Source organism: Tachypleus tridentatus, chromosome 12 (assembly GCF_004210375.1).
Source record: "Tachypleus tridentatus isolate NWPU-2018 chromosome 12, ASM421037v1, whole genome shotgun sequence".
In the NCBI taxonomy this organism is placed as follows: Eukaryota; Metazoa; Arthropoda; class Merostomata; order Xiphosura; family Limulidae; genus Tachypleus; species Tachypleus tridentatus.
In genome coordinates, this window is record NC_134836.1 from 29,319,429 (window position 1) to 29,341,882 (window position 22,454).

Sequence of the window (22,454 nt, forward strand, 5' to 3'; positions counted from 1 at the left end):
TTCATTATTAATTTTTACGTTTTGAAGCTGGTTAAGTATTTTCTGTATTTCATATGTAGTTAAGAAATATTAAACGTTTGGAATTATACTTATTGGTATGTTTAACAGCTGTAAATTCATCCATTTCTAAATATCAATAAAAACTAACGAGAAGAAACTATACAGCAAAATAAACGAAACAAGAAACAAAGATTGATATAAAATGTTTTTTGTTTTCCACCTCCCCATAATTTTTCATTAAATAAGGTGGTAAAAATTTGTGGTAATTTGTTTTATTCATGAGATGTCACTCCAGACGTATCTTTACAAGAGAAAAAAGTATGTTGAATCGCCTTAATATCCTTCCGTTGGGAAGCTGTTAGCATATGAAATGGAACTTTTCTCTCTTTGAAGTGCAACTCTGTAACAAATTCGACTGAGTGTACAGAGCCCGTTCATTTCCGTGAGGCGGGTTTGTGGGTTGCCTCTAGTATTTGAACACATAAGCTAGTCATTCACGCAAGTAATAAAGAGTCGATTGTCACATGCTACCACTATTACGTTGTTGAGTCAATAAAGTATTATTGACGTAAGGTCTTGCCTAATTCAAAGCCAGATTGGAACCTCTTTACAAGTGGTATACGTTTGGTGATACGCTTGTTACGCCTTCATGTGTGTGTATACATAAACCCTGGTGTATATTAGGCGATAGCTATCAACTGTCTTTTGAACATTGCTAGTCTGAGGAGAGAGACATTGAATAACGTGCGTTTAGTTGCTGCAGTAATCCCAAGTGATGAGTAATGGCTAAATGGTGGATTACACTACACAGTAGTACGTGGGTAGTGGAGCAGTCGGTTATTATATCCGGTTTTTAAGAGGTGTTAAACAAAAAGCTGGAATGCACAAATTTAGCTGTGGATTGATGTTGCAACTTGCAGAAAACTACAAAGCGCTTACCAAGTGCGATGAGGTATATGCGAAATAAAAACAACTTTGGAAAGTTTTGGTAACGAATTATTTTATTTTAGTCAGTTTACGGAATCTTTGAGGAAAGAATTCTAAATGTGCAAAACAATTTACAAAACCTAAATTTTAATTGTCTTAAAAACCTAAACGATTGAACGTTCCAGAATGTAACATATTTAAAATTAAACGTCATTCTTTAATTCTCAATTGACATCTTAACCTTAAATGTCAGAATTTCAAAGTCAACTCCAAGGATTTTCCCACAAACAGTACATAAAACAAAGGAACAAGACCTGTCAATTTCAGACTGATACTAGCGTCACTGTTTGTATATCTGGTTACAAACTACAAATATGCATTTTGAACTAACTTTTGTTAAGTTCTGATCTACAAATAGTTTGTTAGATGTTTGCACACAGATTGTTACAGCCTACTCATAGTTTATAGTCTACACACCGTTCGCGTCGAATTGTTTACAAGCACTTTATTTTGTCGTCTACATGTGGTTTTTGTCGAATTGTCGTATGTTAAGGTAGTTATATTTGCTAATTGTTAATTAAAAACTTTTATTTCGTGCATGCATATATACTGTGTTGTTGTTGGGCTTGGGATGTTTCAACAGTAGGTGTCTAACTTGTTGGCGATAAATTCAACAGTAAATGAATAGCTTGCTTTCCATTTGTTTGCAAAATCATACATTTTTGAAATTAGCTTGTTTCCCTCAAAGAGATCATAAGGATATCATAAATCATATGGTTCTTCTTTTTTTATATTCCACTTGAACCTATTCAGTTATTTTAGAATTTTAATTGACAAGCCGAATTACCTTTCTACTTCTATTGCATTAGTATTCTCTGTATAATTCACTTTCAATGTGACTCAAGTTAGCGTAGCCCCTATATTGTTCTTCCAGTAATCGTTTGGTCTATTTTCAATCAAAGTACTTTCAAACCACGCTTCGATGGGATACATTATTCTTTCTCTATCTTTTTTTCTCTTGTTAGTGTTAACTTTAATGCATACAAAATTAGGCCTATGCTAATCGACAAATCTATTACTTCTACAGCAGTGAACTTCACATCCAACATTAACTTGGCCACGACTTTACCCTAGAGCTTCTAATATTGTCTTTGTACGTCTGTCTGTTTTCCGTTCATTTCGCACTTTTTATATTATGTTTATTACCAAATCGTCTGATCGCTATATTCTCGAAATCAATGAGTTTCAAATATATCTGAAATGAAATTACCGTTGTACATTTTAGTGCTTACACTTGTTTCAATACAGTTCTCTTTTTGTATGACATTATTCTTGACTGTGTATTGCGCAATTCCCGCCTGTTTTCGAAATTTGTAGGGAATTTTTGGAAGTGTAAAACCAACAACACTTGCGGTGAGTCGAAGGAAAGAAAGAGTATTTATTGGACAGCTACAGCCAGTGTGCGATAGGCCTAGGAAGTTATAATTGTGATTCGCGTCTATTACTCGGAAAACTACAGAATTTGACCAGGAACGTTTATAAATTTCGAACATTACCAACCGTTCAACGTTAGTGAATTACTTCGGACCTTATTTCTATAAGGATATTACATATCTTTGCTGGAAGGAGTGAACATCTAACCGGTGTGAAGCTAGCTATAACAGATATCGTTAGCTTAAGCGAGGTGCAACTGTATAAATTCGAAATTACTTTATTCGTCGTGGACCTAGACCATTGATCAAATATTCAGTTCTAGACCAGATAGACTTAGTGTTGACTGTTTGTATATTAACCATCATATGTAATAATTATTAGTAATAACCGTTATTATAAATGGTATCATATTTTATATTAAAATATTTTATGTTAACAAAAGGAAATTGTGTATCAATTTTGTTGACAAATAACAAAAATTTGATACATGTTAACAACTAAAAGCTGAGCTCAAATTGAAATTTTTGGTTATTTAAGATAGTAATACGTAACGAACATAACATAAATCGGAGACTCGTCAGAAATAAAATTATACGTAACATATCCAATAATCGTCTGTTTTTAGCTCTTACAATGATGATAATAAAAATAAAAAATATATTAAGTTTATGCATAGTCTATACACACCTTGTGTTTGTTGTTTACAAACACTGTTTTCAGTCTGTACATAGTTTGTGTACGAGAGAATTCACTCATTTTAAATTAAAACCTACTTCGTTATAAAAATTCTTTGTCTGGACCTTTTTCTTTCTTAGCTTTACTTCATTATTATTTACATCTGTCAGCAAACATTTTTTAAAACCCATACTGCTTTGACTTAAATAGATTTGTGGCGCGGCATGGCCAGGTGGGTTAAGGCATTCGACTCGTAATCTGAGGGTTGCGGGTTCGAATCTCCATCGCACTAAACATGCTCGCCCTTTCAGCTGTGGGTGCGTTATAATATGACGGTCAATAAAACTATTCTTTGGTAAAAGAGTAGCCCAAGAGTTGGTGGTGGGTGGTGGTGACCTAGCTGTCTTCCCTCTAGTCTTACACTGCTAAATTAGGGACGACTAAGACATTTCAAGTGTCATCTGCAAAATAAATGAACTTGCCCAAATAATTCTTTGATAGATTGTTCAGGTAGAGTATTCATGATGAAACTTTCTAAAATGGACGGCAACTGTTGTAAAGACCCAAAGTGTAGAGGACGAGCTTTCAGAAAGTCTTCCGCCTTTCGTCTTTAGGTCAGTCACTTGTGTCCTCACAACAGGCAGCTGCCGTTCATTCTTCAATTTTTCATCTTGCTCAAATAATATTGCATGGTTGACTATAGCTGGAATATTATGAGGTTTTCTTGTTGTCGTTGGAATGTTAAGGACTATTTTAGCTGTCACTCGAACAGTAAGGACTATTCTGATTCTTACTGGAACATGAAAGAGTTATTTTGACTGTCATCGGAATCAGTGGAACAATAAATGGTATTTTACTTTGGTCAGCGACGATTCGGCGTCTCTAACATCACTGAACGAACTCGAGTCTTAACTAAAAGAAACTATTAGAAATTATCACCAATAACCCTGGATATTACGTCATCATATTGTGTGTATGTGAAGAGGTGGATATTGGACTATTAACCATGAGTACATTCGTTATTCTTCTGTACACCAGGGCGAAAAACTGTGCAACTTTGTGTGATGAAGCAGTGTCGCCACGTTATTGTATTTTTAGTCTATATAAATTGGTTGGATATTAACATTCTAGCATGAGAATCTCTGAAAGATATATTATAACCACTACGGCTTATCTTTGGGGGTTTCCCCTTCCTGTAAAATTCTGGTCAAGTATTTCCGTAGTCATGTTTCAACGAAACCTGTTGAATGTATTCTGTATGCATCCATTTGGTGGGTATAGACGTAGAAAAACTTCTGAGAATACTAACGTTGAAAAATTAAAGAATAAAAATGAAAGAGATATTTTAGTGTAAATATTTGGATTGCTAACGCTCGAATATTATTTTGTTAAAAGTGAAAAGACCTGATACAAAATTAAACGGACGTTTGTTACATTAATTAATTAATTTCTTGTACTTTAATTTACTCCAGTTTAACCCCCTCCTACAGTGAGTCAGCGGTAAATGTGTAGGTTTATGACACTAAAATCGGGTTTCGATACCCGTAGTAGGGAGAACAAAGATAATCGGTCCTGTAGTTTTGCGTTTAACAATAAATTTGTGTGACCAATCAAATTTAGTTGTAATAAACTGAAAACGAATAGGATTTTACCTCTGAGGAATGTTTTTATTTTATTTTATGAAGTTCAATCTTTATATTAAATCAACAGAATATTTTTATAACTCCGTTTCTTGGTAGCTACATGAAGTAAGTACTGTAACCTTATTTCTTCCTCATTGCAAATTACATTGACCATGTTATGGAAATATATTAAGCCATGAATTCAGAATAAATGAATGTCTTACAAAAAAAAAAAGGCTTTGTTTTCGTTGCAGATTTGTCATTTGTTTTATGTGTGATGGCTATAACTATTGATTCAGTGTCGTCTGTCAGAAAACCTCGAAGCTAAGGCGAGGCATATGTAACCTCAAACCCAGGAGAGATACGTTTAGCCTAGAGAGCAACGTCTTCTCTGGTATGTGAAGATGAACACTGTTCCAATCGGTTAAACCCAGGTACAGCAAGTAGGATGAAAGAGATAAAATAGCCTTTGTAACCTTGTTATGGTCTACTTATTAAAAGTGTACTGATCGCCAAGCCACAGAAAATAGGGGCGTACTCTGGCGGCTTGAACTTAAGTTAGAGTTCAATGCCACGGATGCAGTTCAGCAATATTTTTGTATTTTGTTGTTTAATAATACCTGTTTATATATAGTTGTATATATTAGATATTAACTAGAACCCAGAAATGTTTGTTGTTGTTAAGCCCAAAGCTATACAAGGAGCAATAAGCACTGTCTTCTGCAAATATCGAAACCTGACTTATGACGTTATAAGCCTTCATACTTTCTCCCAATTTAAGGGTGGGGGCTTCTTGATGGAAATAAGTAGCATTTGGTACATAGTGAACTGTTCTTTCTAACCATACTATAGATCGACTAGATTCTAGATTGAAATATCTACTATATAATACTCAGTCGAATATCGACAATAAGGACACCGTTCCGGCTAGTTTCAAATGTCTTCCTATAATTAAAAAAAAAATGTTTTCTAATTTCGCACGAAGCTACACGAGGGCTATCTGCGTTAACCGTTCCTAATTTAGCACTGTAAGACTAGAGGGAAGGCAGCTGTCCTCACCACCCACCGCCAATCTTGGGCTACTCATTTATCAACAAATAGTGGGCATGACCGTGACATCATAACGTCTCCACGGCTGAAAGGACGAAGATGTTCGGTGTGACAGGGATGTGAACCTGCGACCCTCACATTGCGAGTCGAGCGTCCTAACCATCCGACCGGTCTGGGCCTAATATATATCAGTAAAATATGTAAAAAGAGCTACACAAAGCAGGATTCCATATCGAACTTGCTAAATTTCTGAATTTTAAGGCCCTTCTTGTTTGCTGTATGCAGGACACAAGTATTAGAGAGTTGCAGGTCACCATGAGGTCTCGTGGGGTTGATTAGCTGTACCCTCATTTCTTCATTGATCACAAAGTTTCAAAATACTTCTCTTCGGAGTTTAAATTGCTAAGGACTTCGCATTTATTTTCTGTTTATTTTAGACTGAAATAGAAATCTACTAAAAGTAAAAGTAACAAATTACTTCCTGTGTCATTATACCTTTTACGTGACGCTGTAATACAATACTCTCGAGAGCAACAAAGCACAAGCACAGAAATAAACAGACTTGACCCTATCTCGGAGAAGAATGTGTAAATTGGTAGCTTTCGTATCCCACAGTGTTTACAACGAGAATTCCCCACAGTAATAAGATTGTACTTTGAATTTCTGGAAACTTTTATTACAGTATATGGATTGGAGGCGATACAATAAACATCGTTAGTGTTTTCAATATTGGTCACAATTCTGGGATGTTTTGAATTTATCAGTATGCTGAAATTATTGCCGCCTAATCGAGGGTCCTTATAGAGAACGAGACTAAAGACACTCCCCTTGATCCGGAATATCAGGGTGCCCGTTATTATAATAAGATTTGTTTGTTTGTAACTAGTGGGAGAAAAACAGTAACTGAAAACGTCTGCTCTTAATGGCTCGGTGCCTGTTACTTCGAGGTGCTGCCCGTTAACTGAGGTTAATGGAGTGAATTACCCTTTCTAACCATATTAAGGATTCACTAGATGTTACATAGAGATAACTACTATGTTATGTAGAATGAATTACTATTTTAACTGTCAAGATTAAATTATATTTTATATCAATACTTCCACTTTATTATAGATTAACAAGGAAATGAAACAATAGATCGGAGCACAAGACAAATCTCTGAAATTTTGTAAAATCATAAAGTTTTTAAACTTGTAAAATTACGCCAATTAAAATGTAATTCATTGTGAAAACTAAAAGGAATTTAAACATTCAAAAGCCCGTTAGGTAAGATAAAACTCGGAGATTGTAAAAGAGATTTAAACACTTAATATCAGCTAATGCATATTTAAATGTGTTAGAGGACCAATGAAAAACTAACATAATTTCTGTTGCTTGGCTGCCTTGTTTGTTTAGAATTAAGCACAAAACCACAGAATGGGCTATCTGTGTTCTGCCCACCAAGGAATTCGAAACCCGGTCCGCAGACATACCGCTGTGCCACTGGTGGGCACTTGACTGTTATTTAACTGTAACGATTTCATGCTTAAGACCATTATTAGAACGTTCTCAAGGATTATATACTTGAAATTTATTTTAATATTTAACGTGCGTGTGCGAGAGTTTGAAACGTATTCATTCTCCTGAATTTATGGATAGTTTGGCCTCTACGTAACTTTTGTTTGGTCTCCCCGTGAGGATTATAACTTCATTCTTTTGATAAGCTAGTTGCCGATCAGCGTGTAAACTCTTTGTAAGGTACCCTAAGGATGTTTTAGTTTGTTTTAAATACGAGATAGGAAAATATTGGGCAACAGTATTAACACAGTTACTGTTATTATCTATTTCTTTGGATTTCAATAAAGTTCTCATTGGGCGAAAATCGTTCTTTTTGGATTAAACTCAGAATATATTTTGGTTATACAGCTTTACTATTATATATGGGCTATATTTCAACTCATTGTGGATAAAATCATACTGTTGTTGTGTAGGAGGTACACTTTAGCTCGTTCTGCGTTATCGATTTTAGTGTGTCTGAGCCATGTTCTATCTTAATATTTTCGAATAATGAAAGACTTCACAACACTGAATGCAAGTGCTAATAGAGCATGGCAAAATATACTCGTATATAATCATTTACTAGCGCCTGAGACAGAAGAAGCTTCTTCATTATGGTTGGTCGTAAATGATATCTCTCGCACGCACACACACGGATTTGTTTTAAATTAAGAATCACTGGCACGCATGGAGACCGATCCTCTTCTTGGAACACCTGTCTGTAGCGACGCTTGAGCTTTGCGCGGCCCGTCCTCCCTCCCTTTCGCGGTCCTAGCTGTTTGAAGAGGCGAACGTGCTCGGCATGAACTATTTTCATGCAGGAAAGATCATTTCTTCAGCAATGTGAACGGCCTAAGATGGAAACTCGTATAACATGTTCTTCTGCAATGCCTGTTTAATAAACAGAGGTTAATTTTTAGGAACCGAAGTTGCAGGACATGGTGATCTTAAATGGATTTGAATCGTCTTCTTAGTGAAGAAGTACTGTCAGTAACAAGAGGCCGAACTCTTAAAATTACTGACCCTAGTGAGAGTGTTTCAAACATACCCAGCTGCGCGTGGATGTACGAGTTTGTTGGTCACAGGTTCTCTAAGTGTTATCAATGTTACAGATGATCTTTCTACTTATTTCTAGAGAGTACTTTATATATTTTACATAAAAATGTAAAGCTTAAAATGTTTGTGTTCAGTAATTAGCACTGACAGTAGTGGCAGAGTAAAATATCGGTCAGTATCAAAGATATGTAGCAGTAGAATAAATAAGAACAAATATGTAATTTGAGAGTTAAACGCTCCAGATGATACAATATACAGCAATAGAAGATGTGAGAACCCAACAGTAATTTGAAGGTTAAATTAGTGTGATGCAAGATATGGCAGTGGGTGATGTAAGAACAAGCCGGTAATTTAAGGGTCAAAATTCCATATTGTTTGCTAGCCATTTCTCTCATTGCTGTCTTGAGAAGACGAAATCTAGACACTAACTTGTTGCTATAATCTGTATCACACATTCAGAATGAGTTGACCTTGTAGTAGAACCGTAGATCTGTAAACTGACGAATGGGATTTGAATAAGTTACTTCACAAAATATTAACCACAATGTTGCAAAAGTCCCAATCAATCCCATTGTACTTTCTGATGTGAACATCTCTGTTAGAATTAAAGTTAATTAGAAGTTTCGAGCTTCTTACTTTTCAACAGTAAATTGTCCTTAATGTGAGGTATCGAACCCCGAAATGTAGCGTTGAAATTTCTTAGTTTCAATCCAAGTTTGTATTCCGTTCTTAAAAATAACTGAATCTTTTTTAACTCTGCCCCGCCCACCGCGGGCATCAAAATTTTTTTTTTTTTAACCTTGTAAGTTCCCTTTAAAGGGAAGGGTCACGATTCAAAGCCTCGCACTTTAGTTTTAAAAAGCTATTTCAGAAAGCAGAATCACGAGAGCTCGAATCTCTCTTTCGGGTGCATCAAATGTTTTTATACTTTATTATTAAAGAACCTTGTGTGACGTAACAAGAAAAAATGGTTTTATAAAGACAAGTTTTTAATTTATGTTACAAAATGTTTTGAAAACATTGCCCCAGACGCTTCGGGTAACATAATAACTGTACGGATTGCCCTGCAATCTGGGTTTCATTTTACACATTTTTCAACGTTGCCAGTTTTGAGTGTCAAAACCTCAAAGTGGCTGCACTTCGGAAAGGGCTTAATTTGAATCTATGGGATATTGGTATATTTGGTTCTACACCGAATGAGAACAGTACTTTGTGTCACGAGGTGTAAATTAGTGTTCAGAAAATTTTATTTTTACTTTAGTGAACTTTCGTTGTTAGATACTGCCGCAAGGGGCCTTACCACTGCTAATAAACAAACTTTTCCCTCCCATTTCGTTTGTGAATCAAAACATTTTCTCTGACTGAAAAAAAAATGCATTAGTGGTCTAGTTTGCATGTATAGTAATTCTATTTTTGCGTATTCTTGGTAAAGGACCGATCTCCAGATCACTCTCGCTTGGAATATACTGGTTTGTAAAATGCTAGAGAACTTTTTTGTAAGTATAAAATACACCACTCTTACAAGATAGGTTCAGGCGATGGTGCATATACAGCTTTCTGCTTTGTTACGGTTGTGTGAAAAATAAAAATGCTGGAACGTTTAAGTACAAAAACGAACATAACTTTCTCTGAAAGGTGACTTGTATATATATTTTTTATTGCTCGACTTTATTACGAACTGTACTAAAGTGCGAGTTTGTCAGGCCTCATTCACTCTCAGATTAGTATGACCGTTAACATTTCATCGTTTTTAACCTTTGTTGATCGGTAGAATTGTTAACGTTTGAAGATAAAATAATACATTTACTGATTAGTAGGACTGTTTACACTTGAACATAAAATCATATTCAGCATCAACGTTCTACATCATACGTTCCCATTCCTCAAGACTTCTGGAGCCTTTGTATTGATATTATTATTGTCTTTTCATGAATTTGATAAGCTGTGTATTATATGATTCTCTCGCAACTTCTACGTCTGTACCTAATTCTGTACAATAAGTTTATCTGCAATCGAAAATTGTTTAAGTATATTTTATTTTGAAACGGTCTCGCGAACTGTTTGGAGACGAAATGTTGAGATAACAGAGTATTATCTTATGAAAACGACTTTGTTTTCTTTGCTTTAACGCGAGGCTGTTTAATGAGCTTTGATCATTGCAGGGATCGAAATCCAAATATTAACATAATAATCCCTCAAGATTACATTTTAACGACGTAGAGTATGCAAGTTGAACAGTGTAATCAACTATTTGGTCTTCGTTTCGCTATTTGTAATTCAGAATACATTGCTTAAATAGGTTGTTTGTCAATGTTTCCTATCGAATTAAGTTGATCATGCGCACTCTGTCGGCTAAATGACCGTGTTTTAAATTTTGTATTGTAAAGCTAAGGCAAACCTATATGCATAAATTAAAGCGCAATGGTTATAATTTTCTGGCTTTCCGCCCACGTTTCAATGTCTTTGAAGTGAGTACAATAAAGGTCGAATTGTGCACTGAGCATCTATATGAAGGCACGGTACTTCTTAACTCAAGATTTATTGAGGAATAAGTTGGCTACGAGAACAGCAGGGGTCTTTGGCAAAATCAAGAGCTAACTGAGATAATGAGGGCAATATATAAACCGCTTCTGTGGTTCAGTGAATTCGGATTCCCTAATCATCACTTTCTCTCTTGGACTATTTTCATAATGATTTATAAGCTGTGCCAATCTTAATGTATCATATATCACTTCACGTAGTCCTATTTATATCACCATAAGTATTACTCTTGACTTAACTTAAGACTTTTGAATTACTTGCACAAAGTCAAGTATCGAAGGTAAATGTACGACGGTTGCATGCATGCATTCTCATGATCCTTTGCTCTAGCTAGAATTGGCTTAAATGGTGCTGTACATTTCTAGACCACGTGTAAAAACCCTCGTCAACAATCATGCGACAGTCCTTGCCCTTTTCTCATATTTTGTTTTATTCTGTTTCCTTCAGTCTGACTGGATGCCCGTCACATCAAACATGCTCGCTCTTTCAGCCGTGGGGACGTTATAATATTATGGTCAATCCCACTATTCGTTGGTAAAAAGGGTAGTCCAAGAGTTGGCGATGGGTGGTAATAATTAGCTGCCTTTCCTCTAGCCTTACACTGCTAAATTAGGGACGACTAGCGCATATAAGCCCTCTTGTAACTGTGCGCGAAAGTCAAAACAGACTGACTGGATGGCTTTAGTTTATCTGTTGAATTTTGTTGCGGATAAGTAACAACAGACGTTCATACATTCTACTTCCGCTGGAAAGAAACAATTTTACAACAGTTCATGGTCAACGAGGTAAATCTAAATTTTTCACTTACACAGTCAAAACGTGAACAATTCGATTGTAAATCATATGGTTTCTGAAGAAAAAAAACATGTAATTTTATCAATGAGAACCATAGATGTAGTTACTAGGAAGTGTTGTCACTGAGAATCATAGTTGTAGTTACTGAGAGTTGTTACGATTATTGGTAATTATAGTTGTGGTTATTTGGAGCTGTCTATGATCACCGAAATTCATAGCTGTGATTACTGTGAATTGTTGTAGTTAATGAGAGATGTTCCGATTATTGAAAATCATTGTTACTAACAATTATACAACATAATTGTTACTGGTAACTTTATCTGTAATCACTGAAAGCCATAGTTGTGGTTACTGGTAGCTGTTTCTATGATCACTAGGAACCATTGCTGTGGTTACTGGGAACTATCGAGATCATCTTGATTCTTAACCGTAGTTATTTGAAGTTGTTGCGATTGAGAATTACTGTTATGGTTATTTGCAGCTGTCTTTATGATTACTGAAATCTGTAGCTGTGGATACTGGGAACTGTTGTAGTCACCGATATCCATAATTGTCAACACTTTCCTTGGTTTTATGACAGAAATAGAAACATGCTGTTGTGCATTTATATCTCTAAACATTTTATAATAATTTGTCTTGAAGATTTAAAAATACAGATACGTCTTTTGATCTTTTTCTGTTAACTTACAAATAGTGAGATAATTGTAAAGTTGTGCGATGTTAATCCTGTCGTTTATAAATATTTAAAAATATCTACCATACAAGGAAACAGTGAATCAATACATAAATCACATTTACAAACAATTCTGTTTTATTTCCCAAATTATTTCATTGTTTTCTTTTTTGTTGTAGTTGATAAAAATAAAATAAGTTGTTGAAATATTGAACATCAAGTCTCATTTAGATCTGTATTGTTTTTCAAGACAAAGTTCAGAAGTTGTACCCAGTCTAGGTTAACGTTCGTTTTTTGAAGTTTATTCCTGCATGATATAAAGATAAGTATTTTCTATATAGAAAAAACTCTGCACAAAACAAGAGGATAAGTATTATAGCTACGGCAAGGTAAAGAAATTGTTAAAATCTTTGGTTCACTTTTAGGAACCATGCAGCTAAAGCAAGCTAAAACTAGTAGTTAACTGTCATCTGCTTGTGTTGTGGATGATGGCATATATTTTATAAGTGTCCAATAATTTGTTCATTGATTTAGAATCAGTTCCACATCTTGATAATGACACTTAAGATACCCTTAAAGCCAATTAACAAGATGTTCGAGCAACTGTGGTGTTGGTTTGGAAGCAGTTCCAAAGCGTGATAATGTTCCTTTTGAAATGCTTGAATTCAATGCACGAGGCATCTGAGGAAGTGTGACATTTGTTTTGGAAGCGATTTCACATCTGATAACGACACTTTGAGAGTTTTGAAGCCAACTTACAATTTATCTGACCAACTGTAGCTTTGAGTTGAGCGGTTCCACATTTTGATAATGATGCTTTGGATCATTTTTACCAGTTCCTAACAGCCTGCTGTGATTAACAGGCTTCCACTTGTTGGATAACGCTCCACATTAGTGAAATATATTAAATAATTTGGAGCATTTCTATCTTTTTAATTGACAGCTAAGACGATGTCGTACGTGTTTTGAGAGATCTCTTAAATAATGGATAGGCTGAATGATCACGCATTTGCATTTTATATCCCATGAGTGCAACTGAAATGTCTGATTTGCATAAAAATTGACCGACGTGGTTGATATTATTTTCTAATAGCGAATTTTCCGTTGCCATAGATTTGATAATCAGTTGTTTGCGAATTTTGCATTGTCATAGATATAATTTTACAAATTCCGATTATCGATTATTTGTGGTTTGGCCGTGCCATGGATATGTTTTACTAATTATGAACGTTTAATTCTCAGTACGTTTTGTTTGGAAATGGTTATTACTTCACAATGTATTTTTAATTATTTGTTTTTTTTTCTCTTACCTTAGACCACAGGAGTTGAAGATGCGAACAACATATTCGGAGGCGACCACAACAGTGTTATAAGAAAAGGTACGTTACAGTATGTGTTCCCTACAGTCAGTTTTCACTGTGTCAGAGTTTTAAAATTGGACATTCCTAACATTAGTGATCTTTTGATATAGTACAGTAAGACCAAACATTGAATACTGTAATAGTTTTATTGCAATGTATTGCCCTTTTTTACAAAGGTAACGTGCTCTGGGTAATCAGTAAATAATATAGATAACTTTTGGACCTTCAGCGTATTGTCGTCTAAACTTCCATATAATTTTGGATATTGATATTTGAACTTATGTACACAAAGGCTATCTAAACTAGCCGGTCCAGAATTTTGAATTTTTAGATCAGTAGAAAGGTAGTTGTACAGTAACTCATTAGACTTATCAGCTCTTGGACTACCTATAATCGAATAAAGCATTCACGGCCTCAAAATGTGGGGCACAATTTTGTGATCATGGGATGCAAACCATGGACCCTTCAGATTCGCAATCGAGCTCACTACACACTCAGTCCCACCAGACTAATTTATTTTAAAGTGACGGACTTAACCGGACCGTTTAAGATATTTTTAATAAAAGAAAATCAAAACTGATAACAGGCTTTGGGTAAACATTTCATTTGAAACTTATGTATCAGACATTTACCGACGCTTTTCTTAAAGCCCTTGTTTTGGAGAGCGTGCTCGTATTGTGAATCCGAGAGTCCAATGTTCACGGCTCATTGCTGTGAAAATGCTCTTCATATTTTATACAGTGGGTGCTCTAAAACAGTGGCGGTTAAACCCCAAAATTCAGTTAAAAGTTGACAGTGGTTTTTGTTGACTAAATGTATTCTTCCTAATTTGTTGGTTCAAAGTTGGGTACGGTTATGCGTAGATAGCTTTGTGTATATTTTTGCAAAAATAAAAAATTATGAAGCAGACGAACAAACAATGTTTTATTCCACATTTACATCCAGATCTTTCTGGACCATTACCCTTAAAAACAAATTTAAAGGAAGACCTATTTTCAGTTGGAGATTTCAGTGTGACACTTTATGGCCAAATTTGCCCTTTCACAATGAGTATTGATAAAGTTTGGTCGATTACGTCACATGGAAATTGAGACTGAAGGTAAAATTGACAGTTTTTCTCCAAAATTGCTTCTATTAACACTGATGATAACTATTACTTCCCTTTCTTTCACTTCCTTCCGGTTCTGGTGTTCTCTTATCTCTAATATTCGGTTACTTGGAACTTTCTTTCCTGCTCTTCCTCTGAAATATTGGGGGATTCACTCAGGTCGGTTGACGTACCCCGTGTTCCCTCCGTCTCTCCTTCTAACAGGCATCAAACCGAGACACAGTGACAACTGCAGGGAAATGGTCATTACAGGTGTCACCTCACCCACGGATGTGTTCTGCTCGGTGCCAGGCCGCTTGTCCTTGCTCAGCTCAACATCCAAGTACAAAGTGACTGTTGGAGAGGTCCAACGCCGATTATCTCCACCGGAGTGCCTCAACGCTTCGTTATTAGGAGGAGTTTTGAGAAGGTGAGTCATTATTTTCAAACGTGTTAAGTAAACGCCGTACTATTAATATACATATGTTAGAATACCATTTAATACAAGCAGCTGTGAATAAAATGCCTTTTAAACACCATTAAATGTAAATAAAACATTAGTAAACACCTGCAATGTGACTTAATACCTATAAACACCAACAAGTTTTATTGGAAACTGGCTAGACGAAAATGTACTTAAAGCACTATTAAAGAGCAGGATATTTGTATGGACACCACTAAACACCGTAAATGTGATTAGGAGGCCAGTTAGGACTACAAATTTTGATTAGAAGAATACCATACACCAAAAATATTTTCGAAACCCCATTTAAACATAAGGACATTAGTTTAAAACTTCGATTAAGCTGGTATCGCTTTTTTTCTATCAGTTTTGTTTTTGTCTTCACAACTATCTGAAGTCTAATTCTTTGTGGTTTGCATGGGTTTCTTTATATACTAAACATACTGGTGAAAAGTACTCAATGGTATGTGCGCTGTCAGAATATTTTCTGAATGTGTTATGTTAAAAAAAACACTTTAGTAACGTTAGCCCTAAAACTATCAACGAGAGATGGACATATTAGATTTCTTAACACATTTTTATGAATTTGTTTCTGCACCTACTTGATTGTGAGTCCACGTCTTCGTTGCTTTTATGGTTCCAAAAGTAATACCATTTGCTGTTTTCATTTAAATGCAAAGACAACCAATGGGCTATCTGTACTCTGTTCATCGCGGAAAATCAAACTCCCTAATTTTGGTACTGACTAACCGAAGAACTCGTACGAGTCACTCAGAACATTGTAAGAAAGATACCATTACTACTGTAATTAATCTAACTAATTAGTGGTGAAGTTTTGATAGCTGAGACAAAGGTAGAAAGAACTTTACAGAGGAGGCCATCTTGTTACAGTGACGTTAATAACTGACGTTTCCTTGAACTGTACCTTTTTTATTAGTTGCAAGTTGAATGAAAAATATTCATATCAGTTCACTTAAACACACAATCCAATATAAAACATAATGTATATTTGTGTGAAACACTGCCTTGAGGAATCAAAAGGACCACAAAAATACAGGACCAGGGATAATGCAGGGGTTAACGTACCGGTTTGGGAATCGAAAGGCTCGACTTTTATTTAACATTCTCTGCAGTTTCATCTTGGGCGTAGGTGACTTTAAGAGTGACAGTCAAATCTGTTATTCAATTCCAAACTTTTGCAGCAGTGGGTGCTACTAACTGGCTGTCTTCCCTGAAATCACTAGCTTACAAGTAGAGGTCTCCCCCGCGCCGGGACAGCGGTAAGCATTCGGATTTACAGCGCTCCATTGAGGGGTTCGATCCCCTCGGTGGACACAGCACATAGCTCGATGTAATTTTGCTATAAGAGAAACGCCCACAACCACATACAAGTAAAGTATAACAGCACCCTGAGGTTTTGTGAACGAGGTAAATTTATCTCGTAAATATGAGGTGCATTATCAGGTTTAGGATATTTAATTACATCACAGAGCTAGAAACTGCACTTTAAAAGCAAACAATACCATTGACTGGAACTTCTAGAAAACAAGGCCATATTTATTAGGAATGATGAAAAACGAACAGACTGATAGGCGGATGGATGTTTGAATACCATTGACTGAGATTTACAGTTTTAAAATACAATTAACTGATTTAGTACGAAAACCGTGCAGTTTAGTTATAGACAACTGTGCAACTCGGAACATGTGCAACTGCACAAAGGAAATTTTGTGTGAAGTCAGCGATTAAAATTGCTTAAACTCTAAATATTTTCATTCGAATAGTGACTCTGGGTGTATGCATGCACTTGCATGCTTTCTGGTGATTGCTAATCACTGTTAATTAATTGATGACTAACGAATAGCATCAAAAGGGCGGTAAGAAATTGGGCTATCATGCTCATTTGACCTTTTTTCGTGTTAAATAAGCCCATGCGTGACTTAGTCCTACCGAATACCTGCTTCGGTGAACCGTGTGTGCTCCATAATATAAAATTTTCCTGCTCGTACTTTCGTGTTATTACTTGAAATATGAAAGACGAGACTGGTTAATAATTTGAAAATTGTGCCTTTTAATAAGCCGCTACCGTATGTCTCGCGCGTAAAGATGGACTACCCCACATTGTTTTTTTTTTTTCACATGTAGCACTATTTGTACCTTATTGTGAAAATGTTTTTGTTTTTGCCTGATTGAATTGTTGGGTTGTTGCATGTGATTTGTAAGGGGAGTGAGGATAAGGTTGAAACCCTAAAGTGCACTCATAAATGATTTTACAGTAGCTCGGTTATTAAAAACTCCAGTTCTACGTTAGACCCAGTGTGTGAGCGGGGGATTACTACTTTAGCTAATACTGTCTTTTATCGTGTTTCTGGTATTTTATTGAAAGTGATTTTAGCCATATGGGATTAGAGAGTGATCCTGTTCACAGATTATGAAGCATTATCGTACATAATTTACATTCACTATTTCTGGCTCTGGTCACACCAGTTCTGAGAGATTAACTACCTTCCAGTTGCTGATATCTTATCCCTTTTCAGCATAAAGTCATAACTGAACAGTCAGCGAGAAGACTTTGTTTATTACTTTGGACAAGTCTTCCATGTAGCCACAGGTCAAGTTTTTGAGCCGCACCCGTTCAATTTTTCTTGTTTATCGTGTCGTGCGTGAATAAATAAACAATTTGGGCATGTATGTAAAAACGTATTTAGAATCAGTTTTAGCTCATGAGATTCGACTTCTGATAAAAAAAAAAAAATTCCGAAGTTCCTGGGAGACACAAGTAGCAACTAAACAAACCTGGATATTGTCGTCGTCTTAGTTAAAAGAAACTAAAAAATGACCGATGCGCATTTCTTTTAGTGGTCTTGGAAATTAAATTTGACGACAATTTCCATGTTTCAAATAAAGATGGCTTTATAAACTATATTAAATCCAGTGCTTCATCTGAAAGTTTAGACTTGTAACGCAAAAAATTGTTTCGTTAACCCACGGTGGGCACAGCATAGGAAGCCCATTGTGTAGCTTCATAACAATCAAAAACAACGACGTTCAGTAGTGATAGACCTGTCTTTCATTACCATCGCATTTCTATAAATGTTCCTCAAAACGATATTCCTACTTAATGTGCAAGCAAACATTAAATATCAGGTCATCATGCTGTTTCGTTTCAGAAATTGCCTTTATTTTGTACATATAGGTGGACAAACATATTAGTTCCTTACTTTATTAATACCTTGCCTCAGCTATCACCACACATCCGTTAGCGCACATACGATTACGCACGAAAAGTCTTCAGATGTTTTATATTGCAGTTTAAGTAAACGAAGAAGATAAAATGGAGTCGCACAAAATGTCTGTTCACAATTTTGTCTTTACTCCATCTTGTCCTCCTTTAGTGGTTCAGCAAGAACATTCAAGGTCTTCTAACGTAGAAAATCTGGGCTAGAACACACGCAGACAACCCACTGAACAAACAAATATTACCATTTTTTGCTCTAACAAAAACCCGATTATAGGTAGAAACTTGAGTGTCATTAGATGTGAAAAGACATTTTACATCCATAGCCTAGTTAGTCAGTTTGTATTAAGATCGTAGATAAGACGTTAACATGAAAATGAACCTTTTAACCCTCTTTTTCCCAGAATATCATACTTGTTTCTTTTGATAATAAAAACTTTTTAGTCTATAAACGTGTGGTGTGAAACTTGAGTTCTTCCCTTAAATAATCTTTCTAAGGGCGGAAATTGGCAGGATTCTTTGTTGGCTAAAACATCTGCTAGGTCACCAGAGTCGCGTGCCGCCCGGTTTCATTTCCTCGGAAAAAATTCCTCGGGTCATAATAACCGGGTTGTCAGTTTTCCGTTCCTCTAACCCTGTGTTTATCATCTCAAGTAGAGAAGGCGAAGAAACGTCCCTTCGAGTTCTTTTTATTCCGTTTCGTAAAACCTTATCGGTATTCTTCTCACGTTTTTAAAACCCTTTAATTTTCTACACTTTTCACACCTTAACGAAACGTTGAAAGGCCTACTGTACAATTCCCGCATCTAGGTAGCTTCATGACTGACATATTGCATGAATAATTAGAAACTTAGGCTCATTTATAAGAAATGTATTCAATGTACATCTTATAAAACCACCCCTTTTCTCTGTTTTAGTTATTATTTATTACCAGGTGAGGTACACGTCGGTTGGACGAATAAAATCAAATCGCATTTGTAACAAAGCATAGAAAATTGTGCTTGTTTTTTCTTAACATAATAAACATTAAAAATGAAGTAAAAATGCATAAAGGTACCAATACTGTAAAGAATGATAACTGTTTTCCAGAATTTTACAACAGTGGTTACATAGTTCATTCCAATGCTGAGGAATATAAAACATTGGTAGTTTCTCCGAAAGTAGTTATGAAATTAGAGGGAAACAAGCTCCTATGACCTTCCTCGTGTTATTCTGTAACACTGTGTCAAATCTGGTTCTGATTGATCAAGAAATATGCTCCCCCTCCCCCTAGTGGCACAGTCGTAAATCTGCGGATTTATAATGCTAGAAACCGGTTTTTGATACTCGTGTTAAGCAGAGCACAGATAGCCAGTTGTGTAGCTTTATACGCAATTCCAAACAATCAAGAAATGTGGAAATGTGTAAGTAACAAACATACATACACACATTTATGTTTTTTTTATTTAGATTATTGTACAATTCAGTCTTTATGAATAAATTTAAAATTATTAGTTATTTCGCTTCAACATTTTTCTTTTACATTTTCCGTCACCAGAAATTTTCTGAATATCCAGTCCTTTAGGGTTTTTTGGAGGGTGATCATAAAATCTCTGCAGTAATCGGTGGTTAACAAAGCGTACCAACTATAAACAACTAAATATTAAAGCAGCTTTGTTTGTCTGTCATTGTTTAACCATCCAGTATTTTTGTTTGAAAGGTTCTTTTTTACTGTTCCAAATAGTATCCACGTTAGAAGAAACACGAGATTTACTGCCTTACTAAACAGCAGATCGGGTTATAGAAGATAATTTGTTTTATTTGCGTGGAGACCTGGGAGTGTTTTATTTCCGCTCAAATGTCGTCCTGCTTTACTGCTACACCACGTAACATAATCACTACGCAGACATTTATTGCCGTGTGACAGGTATTCCACATAGATAACATGTTCTTTCATTTTAGGGCCGAGAATGAACTAGTGGTATGCGTCTATTAACGCAAAATCGCGCTTAGTTCTTAGGGAAAGAGTGTATTATAAGAATGACAAATAAATCCTACCATTCAGCCTGACAAAGTGACCCAAGAAAACTAGTGGTTGGTATTGTTGGCTAGCTGCCTTTCCTCTAGTATTTTAGTTTCAAATTAGGGACGACTATTCTCAGAAGATGGCGCTTACGAAACACCCACTCCGCCACCCTTCAGTGTTTCTGCAGCAAGTTTTATAGTTTATAAGGCTAAAAGTCTGGTTTCTGTGGAGGTCAGAACATAGGTGGCTTATTATGCAGCTGGGAACTTGATAACAAACATACAATGTAATGAAGCTTCGAATAAATATTTAACACAAACGTTGCAGCATTCAATAAAGAAACTACAGAACAGCAAAATCCATTCAAAAACAAATGAACAACAACATTTCGACTTCAAGTATCGACGAATAATCAACAGCACTCACATTCATCGCTTAGGGTTTTTTTTTTTTTTTTGAACAAATGGTAAAATTTCACTTTTATTCTTATAACGCACCGTTGGCTTTAAAGTATTAAATACGTTTTCCCAACAATTGAACTCTAATTATAAATAACGGCCCTTTATTATCGGTCGAAACATTACTGTAAACGTTGTTGCTACTGGATATGTAAAACAAACGTTTTGTTTTATTTATCAGAACCTACAACTCTTGTATCCCAAAAAGAAAGAAAACCTAATGGATGGTCATTAAACTTAAAATCTCTCTTATCAAATATGATTGGAAGTTCCAATTAGTCATTAGTTCTGTTGCTTAGGTACGTCATCACTGAAGCTGGGCTTTCATCAACATCCAAGGTCAAACATGACTAATAATAGGATATAGGATGTTCCTTTGGTTGACTGATACAAATATCCGTATCCGTTTTGAATTAAACAAGTTTACGTTTCAATAAACACTAAAGGTATGACTTTCCAACCGTTCCAGTGTTTTTAAAGAGAAATTTATCTTGACTCGTCATTTTTCCCTGTACAGGAGTTTCAATATGACGTTTCTGTCTCCTAACAACAATTTCAGTCATTTTTGTCTCGATTCGATACTTTCACCATAATGTTTTTACTGAACACTTTTCGAAGAAGGATTGACGTATTTTAACTTTGTCATAAGTAAAGAAAAGTAGCAGGACATAATTAGTACTTAATAAATTAATTATATTGTGCTATAGAAATTATAAAAATGGCACTCTGTCACATAAAATGTATTGATGTTTCTAAAGAAAATGTTGAGACCGAACAAGATACGAACCTAAGACTCGCCAAGTAAATAGAGAGAGAGAGAGAGAAATTAATGTTGTTGTTTTTCTAATGCAAAGCTATACAATAGGTTCTCTGTCCCTTGCGGGAAATCGAACTCTGGATTTTAGCGTTGCATATCCATATACTTACTGGTATACTGGGAAACGAAAATAACAATCATGCCTTTCACTTCTATAGCCACGGATGCGTTATAAGGGCCACTGTTTACTAGCTAGTTGTTTCATTTTTATTCTGTCAATTCGAGACTGGAGACTACTAGTTCACACAGTTCTCTAGCATCTTAGCTCAGGAATACAAAAAGAAAATTTGAACACCCACTATTTTGAAATGAAAACTGCCTTTGCGGACTAATTGATACGGTTTCTATGCAGTTTTCCTCTTCTGCTCTATCGATTTAAAGTAATCGTACAATCTTAACATTTCGTTAATAAGTTTATAAAAAAAAAAAAGAAAGTCTCTACTATGAAAGGCTCTTACATCTCTTTGTTTTCGTGAGACAAAACTCGGGACTGATTGAAGAGATTTGAAGTCAGTTATGCTGTTACTAACGCTTGTCCTGCTTTGTGGTACAAGGTTACAATAAAAATGTGTGGTGGTTCTGAGATTTTATCACGTTTCACGTCGCTTTTCAAGTTAACTGGACGGGATGTAGAGCATCTGATAAATGGGTAAATACAATTGGGGAAGAAAACGAGAAGTGTGAAGGAGAAAACAAAAGGCAACAAGTAAACAGAG

The 22,454-nt window shown here is 35.6% G+C and overlaps 1 protein-coding gene across 6 annotated transcripts in view; it reads left to right on the forward strand.

Moving 5' to 3' along the window:
* The window catches only part of LOC143235442 (transcription factor AP-2-epsilon-like), a 187,765-nt gene that overhangs the window by 143,282 nt on the left and 22,029 nt on the right, over positions 1-22,454 (forward strand). For 4 of the 6 annotated variants that reach the window (XM_076473615.1, XM_076473616.1, XM_076473611.1 and 1 more), the window contains exons 3-4: positions 13,625-13,688; positions 14,938-15,187. In XM_076473615.1, coding sequence (XP_076329730.1) covers positions 13,625-13,688; positions 14,938-15,187 — 314 coding nt within the window. The remainder of the gene's footprint in view (positions 1-13,624; positions 13,689-14,937; positions 15,188-22,454) is intronic. The other 2 variants (XM_076473612.1, XM_076473613.1) reach the window with 2 other exon arrangements.